Genomic DNA, 9,989 nt, shown 5'->3' on the forward strand with positions numbered 1-9,989 from the left:
CATGGGCGCTTCCTACTTCCGCCTTGGCCCCCATACCATCCTCTCACTCTTCTTCTGGGACCAGCTTCGATTCCTTTACCAGAAACACAATCAGTGACCCCACCCCAACTCCAAATTTTCCCTCAACACACTCCATTTGGGAAGGACTGTTCTCCCCCTTGATCTAAAATTTCCTGGACCCTTCCTTTAGGTCTTAGTAACTCATAATCACTCACCGCGACCCCCCACACCCTTTTTCTCAGGGTTGAATCACTATGTGGGGCACTCACTCCCATCCAACCATCACTGCTGCAATCATACACAGCTGAAAACCTCTCACCCTTACTCTCAGGGTTGAATCAAAGGGATATTTTCTTTTTGCCCAGACTGCCAGCTTCCAGTTCCCATGCACAGCTTTAAACCTCATTCCCCCAAACCAAAGGGAATTGGAGGGACTGTTCTTCATCTCTGCCTCTAGATTCAAATTGTATAAATGCTTTTTCCCTCTCCCACCAAAGCCACCGAGATTGTATTGGTATAAAGCAAGTTTATTTCTGCAAAGGTGGTGCCTTATGTCTGTATGTGGAGCAGAGATATGGGGGAAACCCCAACCATCAACCCCTTGCTTCTATTGGGGAATCCAGACATTCAGACACCAGCAGCAGAGGGCAGTTCAGGATCTTTCCCGGGGGCCAAAGATGCTGGGGTCAAGAAGAGTCAGGGAAGTCACTAGCCTTTCAAAGTCAACCAGGGTCCAGGGTGGGAGGCACTGGGCTTCATGTCCATGGGCTGGCCTACTCCCAGAGCTGGGGAAGAGAGTAAAATGATTATACAGGGCTCCGATTTTTTCCTCCACATGAAACAGGCATTTTTGTCTGCCACACTCCACCTCCTTTCAGCTCCTCCAGCATAAATTCTCCCAGTTCTCCCAAGCTTCCCAACCCCTCCCTTCAGGGACCCAATCATCCCGCCCAAACACTCCACCCCCACTGCATTTACATAGGCTCGTTGAAGGTCAGCAGGAGGTCGGTCCCATATTGGGGCAATCGGAACAGGGCCAGGTGTAAGATCACATCCTTTTCATTCTGAGGGCAGCAGAATCAGCTTAGATTATTGTGCAACCACACAAAGACAGAGCTGCCGGGAACCCCGAAGATCGTCGCTCCTTTTACACGGGGAAACTGCAGCTTCCCTGGCTTCGCCCAGCTAGTCGGTTGTCCAGGACTTGGAAGCCCTGTTCTCTGAACTCCACTCCGGCTATTCCTTCCACCACCACCTCCAGCCCCCGGCTTGCCGCACCGTTCTCTCCGCCCAGTATTTCGACATCTCTCTCCTCCCGCAGGCTACTCTCACCACCCAAAGCCCCAAGGCCCTCACCGCCTCGTTCTCCTTGGCCATACGCTGCCGACCGCAGAGGACCCAGGCATCCCGGCAGCCCCGAAGGGACAAAGTGTGGGAGGAGAGGGGCTGCACAGCATCTACTTGCTCGCCCCCTGACCCTTGCACCCCTCCCAGAGCCTCGAAGTGGTACCTAGATGGGGAGGGCGAGAAGAAGGGGGGGGCGAAGCAGCTTCAGACACACCCTCTCTACAGAGGATGCCCTTTGGCCACGCCTCCTCCTCCAACTGGGACTCGTATCTCCTTCCCATTGGCTAGAAGATGCCCCCGCCCCCGCCCTTGGCGGAGGTGCTCACCGCGCGGCCGCTTCTCCTTGCACGTGTGCCTGCAGCTCCAGGAGCTCCACGATGAGACTCTGCTCCGTCCCGCGGTGGCAGAAAACTTCTTGGTTGTCCGGTACCGGCCGGAAATCACTGCGGGGCAGAGGCAGAGTCTGAGCGCCGTATCCCGCCCCAGGCTCCCGTCCCGTGACCCTACCCAGCAGTGACCCCTGACCTCACGTCCAGAGCCCCTGGGGGAAGGGTGATGGAGAAGGCTCCCCCGAACAGCGGATGATTTCGTTTGGGCTCCATAGACGGGTCTGTAAGGGGGCGGCGAGAGAAAGGAAAAGGTGTGAGGAGGAGTGATGCATTTCCCGCCCCTTCCCCCGCCAGCGTCCTTGGTCAGGAAGGCGGGGCGGGGCATGGGGGGAGTGGGCACAAGTTCTCTCATCCTCCGTGCTACCTCCGTTCTTTCCTTACCTGGTTCTTCGTTCTTCTTTGGTTCCGGGGCCCTTTAAGGTCTGGCCCCGCCCCCGGCCGCGCCACCCAATGGGCGCCGGAGCCTCCTTGGGGAGTTCCCCCTCCCTGTTCTGCCGGCTAAACTAAACTGCCTAAAAGATGGAGGCGGCGGTGGGGTCAAATATCTTGCCCAGCGACCAATGGGAGAGATGAACGGGGTCTCTGCTTTTGTGACGTATACGGCAGGCCCCCTGGGCTAGCCACTCACGGCCCGGCCCAGGACCTTTCTTAAAAAGGCTACCACTGAGATTAAAAAAAGGCTGAGAAAAATAAGAGGAAAGGACGCAGCCCCGGGTTGGGAAGTCTGTTCTCCATTTGGTTCAGAAGGGCTGGACATCAGTGCCCCCTCCCCCAGTCCTCTCCCCCGGAGTGGGAATAATATCTAATTTTTATCAATTAATCTCCGAGGGCCAGTTGTGAGATTAGGGAAACAATGGGACCAGGTGCCTGTCCCTTCCCAGCACTCCAAACATACACGCCCCTTCCTTGTTCCTGGAACCTGAGACCTCGAGCCTGCGATTGCTTGAATAACCTAATTAATGCCCCCCACCAGCTCTTTTCCTGGGAACGCTACGTGGGGTAGGGTTGTGTGAGGGTGGGACTATGCAGATCTGGGCCGCAGGCCTGGATTCCTCGGGCACAGGAACGCCCAGAATCCCAGAGTTGCAGCAAACATTTGCAAGGTCATCCAGTCTCTCCCACAGCTGAAAGAAAAGAATGCCTTCTACAAGTCAAAGGATTCTTTTCCAGCTTGATACAGTCAACTGGGTACTGAATTTGGAGTCAAAGGAGACCTGGGTTGAATTAGTGAATTACTGAGTCTATGGCAGACCTGGGTGTGCCATTTGGGTGGACTTAAATGTTATAGCTCCAAATCTGTGGTCATACTAGGATGATTCCAGTCCTCCCTATACTATTTGTGTAAGTAACAGTGGACAAGTTAACTTCCTTAGGATTGAGGTTTTTTCATGGGTAAGTTTCTAGGACCCTCTTGCAGCTTTAAATCAACAATTATCTTGTAATTTTGATTTTGTGCTACTCTGGGGCTTGGAGCTAGGTCACTAGGGTCAAACTCCATCTCCGCCATTTACCATTTGTATGACTAGGCTTCTGTTTCTTCCTCTACTATATGAGGAGGTGGAACTATCACAGCATCGAATTCCATCTCCCTCATTTTACAGATGAAGAAACTATGGCTCAAAGGGATTAAATGACTTGTCCAGGGTTACATAGCTAGTGTCAGACCTGTCATTTGAACGAAGCCTTCTTGGCTACAAGTCCAGTACTTTATTCACTCATCTTCACCCAAAAATCCTAGACTAAAAAAAAAAAAAAGTCCTAGACTCTCGGATTATTAGGAATTTTTTCCTTAAAAGAAGCTAAAATTTGTCTTTCTGCAACTTCTGCATATTGCTCCTAGATGATTAAATCCTTTTCCTTCCCTGTTTGGGATGTTTGAGTTGAGACCTCCTCCACCCCCATCTCCACCCCCATCTCCACCCCCACCGCCACTATACTTTTTCCTATTTCCCATTAGGGAAGTCTGAGGCCTAATTTTCCATTGTCCAAGAGATGGTTTCCCCTTCCTTCCTTAGAATTCCACACTCTGCAGCTCAACAAGCCCCTTCCCTGGGTCTTATCTCAGTGACTTACCTAGTTTCTCATCTCTTTTTGGGACCAAGAAACATCCTGCTTTTGAAGTCAGAATTGGAATAAAATATTTGTGTGTTTAACTGGAGACCAGGTTTGAAAATTGTACCACCCTCCTTCCCCCAGAATCTCCTACCTCTAGTCCACCTCCATCCCCTGGAGATTGTGAGGCTTAACTATAATCCATGTAGTAATTATCACAAAATAACTTCTATTTATACAGGATGGAATGTGAGCTAAAATCATGATCTTGAGGTGACCTTATGCTGATGAAGCATAAACCCCCATCTTGACTTCCTGCCCAGTTTCCTAGCATGAGGAGTTGAGGCCTCCCCCAGAGAACCTGTACCACGCACCAGACCGAAGTAGTTCTAGCCGGAGCTCTTTGGGAAAAGCTTGACAAAATTAGAGCTGTGAAACAAATTTTGATGTTGGTTTTCTGAACTGAAGGGCTTGAACGTGGTGGGAGGATGGAGGGCCTGTTCAGGGCCCAAGTCCCATATCCTCTCTATCATCTCTTCTCAGCTTCTAATCTCAGGAATCTAAACTTTATAGGAGAGGAGGAGGGGAGGACAAAGGGCCTAGACAACCAGGCAAAGCTGAAGCTGCAAAGCAGAGGATGAAGAAGGTAGAGGACAAGTCATCCTTTCCTCCTCAGCTTTCCCTCCCCAATCCCCCCCCCACCCCAGTCTCTCAGTCTAGCACCTAAATGCAAAGGAAAAAGCTGATGGGAGTCAGCTCCATAGGTTTCAGTCTAAGAGTACTCAGTGTGTTGTATCAAATCAAAAAGTGTAAAATCATATCTAATTAAATGTCTCCAATGTTCAATGTACCATGCTAGGTGCTATAGGGAATACAAAACCAATTTATAAGACTAGTCCTTAATGCTCCAAAGAAAAAGCCAGTCTACCTAGTGAGCCAAGACATTCGTAAGTTAATTTCAATTCAATATAGCACTAAGGTCTAACTCAGATCTGGTATGGTACTCATTGACATATTTGTTTTTAGTAACGAGTCCAAAGCAAAAGACTACCAGAAAACATCTGCAATGCACACTTGGGGCATACCCTCTCATTGTACCCTGATCATTGTATGATCAATGGGATACAGAATACACAAATAGGAAACAGGCATGTATTGAAACATATCTAGAGACATATGGGGGGGTGATATGTGTGGTTGTGTGGACAGATTATTTGCATGGCTCGAGTTGCAAGTATGCCAGTATCCTATGATGATGTATCACACTAATTTAGAATGTGTATGAAATAGGATATAAGGGATGTAAGACAAAGATGACAATAAACTTCTCAGCTTGTTAGGTGAGAAAGATTGAGCTAGAAATTGCCCTACTTGGTGAACTGGAAAAAAAAAGATCCTTTTGTCTTGAGGAGATCCATAGAAGGAAACAAAAAGGGTTCCCATTGTACTGTGAGCCCCTAAGTTGTTCATGGTTTGGATAATGGTAAATCCTTACACATATCAGTACTAAAGTAGTTTTGTCCCACTCAAACTTATTGGGCAAGGCTATTGAAGAGAAGCCATGGGAGCAGTTGAGAAGAGCTATATTCTTCAATTGGAGAATTATTCACACTCCCTTCCCCACAGTCAGTTCTTAGGTGGTGGCAGAAGAGATAGTCTCAGCAGTCAGATGATGGTAGCCAATCCAATATTAATTAAAATGGAAACTGAATACCGTGTGATCATAATGACCAAGTTTGTCCATAAGTCTAAAAGCATTTTTTAAGCAAAGACTACAGTGTGCCAAGAACTGTGCTAAGGAATAGGGGTACAAAGAAAGGTAAAAAACTACCCCAAATAATGCAGTTCCTGCTCTCAAAGAATTTATAATCTAATGGAGGAGACACCATACAAACAAGATACAGATAGATATACATGTGTACATATTTATAATAAATAGAAGATAATCATATTAGACAGAGAATGTGGCATATAGTAGAGCAGGTTATGAAGGAGCTTACAAGTCAAATACGATTTTCCCTGCTGGAAGTTTATTGGCATGGTCACTGACAGCAGAGTGGAAGACAGACTGGAGTGGGGAGAGACTTGAGGTAGGGAAACTAAACCAGGAGGCAATATTAGAGTAGTCCTGGTGTGAAGTAATGAGGGCCAATTGTACTAAGGCGGTGGTAGTGTTAGCATATACCAGAGATATCATAAAGGTAGTATGGACAGGACTTGGCAACAGATTAGATATTGGCAGGGGTGGGGGGTGAGAGTGAGATTACAATGATATTGAGGTTGTAATTCAGGGTGACAGGGAAGATGGTGGTATCCTCATTAGTACTAAGGAGATTAGGTTCCTTATTGAACCTGATTTGAGTTTTGGAATGTTGAGTTTAAAATGTCAAGTTTAAGATGTCCAATAAGCAGTTAGAAATGTGGGTCCAAGAATCATTTGCACAGAGATGATAACTGAATCCATAGGAAAGAAAGTATATAGCAGGCCCAGGACATACTGTGGGAGATACTCACAGTGAGCGAGTGTGACCTAGAGGAAGATAAAATGAGTAAGAATGAGAAAGAGCTGTCAGACAGCTAGGAAGAGGACCAGGAGAGGGCAGTGACATGAAAAGCTAGAAAGAAGATGGTGTCAAAGGTTGCAAAAAGGTCAAGAAGGATGAGGATTGAGAAAAAGGCTCTAAGATTTGGTCATTAACCCCCCCCACACACACACAGAGCATTAGTATGTACACAGCAGAACAAAAGAGGATTGCATATGAAAGCACTGATCTCCATTCCATATTTCTTGCTTTTTTAAAAACAGAATTGAATGTTATTTTTAAAAAAATTTGGTCATTAAGAGATCTGATAATTTTGGGGAGGTAAGTTCCGGTTAAATAGTGAGGTCAGAAGCCAGACTACAGATTTTAAGAAGAGTGTAAGAGAAAAGGAGTGGAAGAACCAATTACAGGTCACCTTCTCAAGGAATTTATCCACAAAAGAGACATGGGACGATAGTTAAGGGGGATGGCTAAGTCAATCAAATGAAGGTTTTTTTGGGGGGGTAGAGGAGACAGAGGCATGTTTGTAGACGAGAGTGAGTGGGGATGAGGCACTAATGTATATAGAAGAGTGCCTTGATAAGAAGGGCCACCTCTTCATGAGAGACAGGGTAATGGTATAGTGTGGGAAGATACGTAAGTGATGTAAGATGAAGGGGGGAGGGGAGAAGAGGAGCTCCTGGCAAATGGCCTAAATTTTTTCAATGTAATATTGAGGCAAGGTTATCGGCTGCAAGGGGTCGGGGAAGGGGTTGCCATTGGAAGTTTGTGGCGGGTTAAAAAATTTTGAAGAGCTGTTACGGTGAGTAGGTAGTAAGTTAATTAGAAAGAGTGTAGAAGTGTAGGATTGTTTAGCAGCAATGAGGGCCTAGTTGAGGTTATGTAACAAATTTGTAATGGACCCAGTCAGTAGGGTTATGATTTTCTCCAGCTTCATTCTGAAGCATGTGAGTAGGAGGGAAGGCAATTTCTTGTTTATAAAGAAGTGAGTGGAAGTAAAGAGAAGAAAAAGAGAACAGGATAAAGATTCACAATAATCCTAACTGCGAATGTGAAGAAATTGTTCATAAAGTGAGAGATACAAGAATGGATTGGAAAACAGAAGACCACAATATATTCAGATTCTGTGGGATATGGCCCACATGTTTAAAAGAAGCACAAAGATTTATAGTTAAAATGAAAGATGGAGCAAAAATCTATTATGCTTCAGCTGAACTATTAAAAAAAAAAAGCATGGGTAGCAATCATTTCAGATAATGTTGCAGTAAATATAGATACAACGCTGACTACCCTGGCTCCCACTGCCTGAAGTCCAGGTAGGTGAGGGTTCACGCTTCCCCCAGGGTTCTCTGGTACTCCCAGGGATTTGGGGTCTAGGTCCTCTGCCATTGGTTCCAGCTTCCATCCATGGTGTTCTCTTAAGTGTAGAGGGGCTCCCTCGTACTCCAGTTCTATTTAACCCAATTGTCAAATTAGCTTTGACAAAGAAGTATTTACTTCAGAAAGTATGATCACAAATTTACTCCCCCAGCTTGTGGGCCTCCTTATACCATCTCAGTCTCTGGGGAGGGGAAGATTTGGTTCACAGCTTAGCTCAGTTCCTATAGAGCAGAGGGCCCCTACCCCCCAAGAACAGTACCTTCCTGGGGGGAAGCCAGCCACCCTGGCTTCTCAGGAATCCCATGCTGGTCCAGCTGGCTGCTGCTCAGCCTGCAATCAGTGGAGATTGCCTCCAGCGCCTGAAACTGAGGACAAACAACAGAACAGAAACAAGTACTTCCAGTGCCATTTCTGGAGCCAAGTTAAAAGAGGGTGCAGGGAAAGGAAGTTCTCCTTTCATCACTTCAGTTCATGGTACCCATGCTATGGGTAAACTGTGATCTACGCCTTCACGATGCAGAAAAAAGCACAACATAAAGATAGGGGAGGAAAAAAGACTGGCTCAATTTCCCCAGTTTCAGATGTAAGAAGCCAATGAAATAGGATACTTCTACCCATGTGGTAGGCCTCCAAGTTACAGGAGCAAGTCCAGACCAGCCTAGGTTACTTCTCTATCTTATCTAAGATAGAGAAGCAGGGAAATTCCATGTTTAAAGGCACCATAAACTGAAAGAAGAGGTGAGACTGAGTGTAGGCCGTTGAATAAACTGTCAGTCCTGAAGTATTGCTTAGTTTTGCTGAACTGCTTTTTGTGCCTCTTTCTCTGTTTATTCTTTGTTTGGATATTTGATGCCTTGGGGAGGGGAAAGGATATATCTGGAAATGAAGGTGATGTAAAAACAAAAGCTGTCAATAAAATTCTTGATTAAGTACCTGCTGTATCGTTCAGCATCTGCTTCATGATTCATATGAGGTTTTCTTGGCAAAAATATTGGAGTGGTTTGCTATTTCCTTCTCCAGTTCATTTTACAGATGAGGAAACTGAGGCAAACAGGGTCACACAACCAGTGTCTGAGGCTGGATTTAAACTCGTCTTCCTGACTCTAGGCCCTGTATGCTTTATATACTGTGCCAACTAGCTGCCCCAGCATAGTATTAATGTTTTGTTTTGTTTTTGGTTAGGCAATGGGGTTAAGTGACTTGCCCAGGGTCACACAGCTAGTGTTATGTGTCTGAGGCCAGATTTGAACTCAGGTCCTCCTGAATCCCTGGCCGGTGCTCTATTCACTGCACCACCTAGCTGCCCCTATAGTATTAATGTTACTCAAAGACAAAAATGAAAGTCCCTATCATAAAGGAGTTACATCATCTGGGTAGAAAAACAATCCACACCATGTTCAGAATGAATGGCATGGATTCTCTCAACTAAAATCTGGCAACTTTCAGTTGTGAATTTTCTTAGACTCTTCCAGGATGGTGAGCGCCTGGTGCAATGGTAAGCGCTGCATTTTCAATCATACATGGGCCAGTCAATTAGCCTCTCTGGGTCTCCTGTTTTCTCAACCCTAAAATGAGGGGATTGTTGGATTAAATGACCTGTGAAGCCCCTATCAGCTCTAAATCTATGCCCTTACAATTCTGACAGGAAGGGGTCCTGATGAGAATAACTGGTCTCAGAGGCCAAAGAAGGAAGCAGATCCTTAGGTCCGTTCAGGTCCAGGTAAAATGCCTTATTCAGAAACTCAAAGCTTATGATATTCAGGTAATTCATGGTACTTTAGACAGGATTGAGAAAGGTTTCCTTTGCCTAAGCCTTCCCTCCTCAAGCATCCTGTGTCTAGATACACAGCCTACATAGATATACTATATACATACCCTCAGGAAACAGTATATGGTGATTCTTAATGGGTTTTCTACTTTTCTGCTCTAATCTCCAATCCATTCAGATACTCTGGATCTGGGACAAGGTGTTATAAAAACATCCTTTTGGGGTGTTTTTCTTTTACCCCTGTTCCAAACACTTTGGAGAATGAAAGAGTTGCAGGTAAGTACACTAATGGAAAATGACAGAATATTGTTACTTGTTCTGAACAGTCTTAAAAAGACTGACTGGAATGGAGAGCTTGGTAGCCCAGGAGAAACTGCTGGGCAGCTATCACCTAGCGGGGCTGAAGCTCAGTCAGAGGCAGAGAAACTACAACAGCTGACAGTGGAGGAGGTGGTTCAGCAGGTGCAGGAGTTGCTGGGGAGACGTGTCCTGGGGCTTTCTTATGCTCTC

At 46.1% G+C, this 9,989-nt stretch overlaps 1 protein-coding gene across 1 annotated transcript; it reads right to left on the bottom strand.

Annotated features, from left to right (window-relative positions):
• Positions 1-511: 511 nt before the first annotated feature.
• On the bottom strand, positions 512-3,512 carry LOC114034218 (ran guanine nucleotide release factor-like). The gene is made up of 6 exons (XM_027849819.1): positions 2,118-3,512; positions 1,873-1,957; positions 1,674-1,790; positions 1,357-1,510; positions 979-1,064; positions 512-785 (listed from the first exon to the last, which is right to left on the bottom strand). Exons 2-6 carry the CDS (start codon positions 1,947-1,949, stop codon positions 653-655), a joined length of 567 nt encoding a protein of 188 aa, XP_027705620.1. The 5' UTR covers positions 1,950-1,957; positions 2,118-3,512; the 3' UTR covers positions 512-652.
• Between the last annotated feature and the right edge of the window lie 6,477 nt (positions 3,513-9,989).

This window comes from Vombatus ursinus, unplaced genomic scaffold (genome assembly GCF_900497805.2).
Source record: "Vombatus ursinus unplaced genomic scaffold, bare-nosed wombat genome assembly UNPS02008611.1, whole genome shotgun sequence".
In the NCBI taxonomy this organism is placed as follows: Eukaryota; Metazoa; Chordata; class Mammalia; order Diprotodontia; family Vombatidae; genus Vombatus; species Vombatus ursinus.

Excerpts from the sequence above, each read along its gene's own strand:
- LOC114034218 (XM_027849819.1), bottom strand. The coding sequence starts at position 1,949 with ATGGAGCCCAAACGAAATCATCCGCTGTTCGGGGGAGCCTTCTCCATC. Across the intron at positions 1,511-1,673 it reads CAAGGAGAAGCGGCCGCGCG|GTACCACTTCGAGGCTCTGG; the intron begins GTGAGCACCTCC and ends CTCCCCATCTAG. Across the intron at positions 786-978 it reads CTGACCTTCAACGAGCCTAT|CTCTGGGAGTAGGCCAGCCC; the intron begins GTAAATGCAGTG and ends TCTCTTCCCCAG.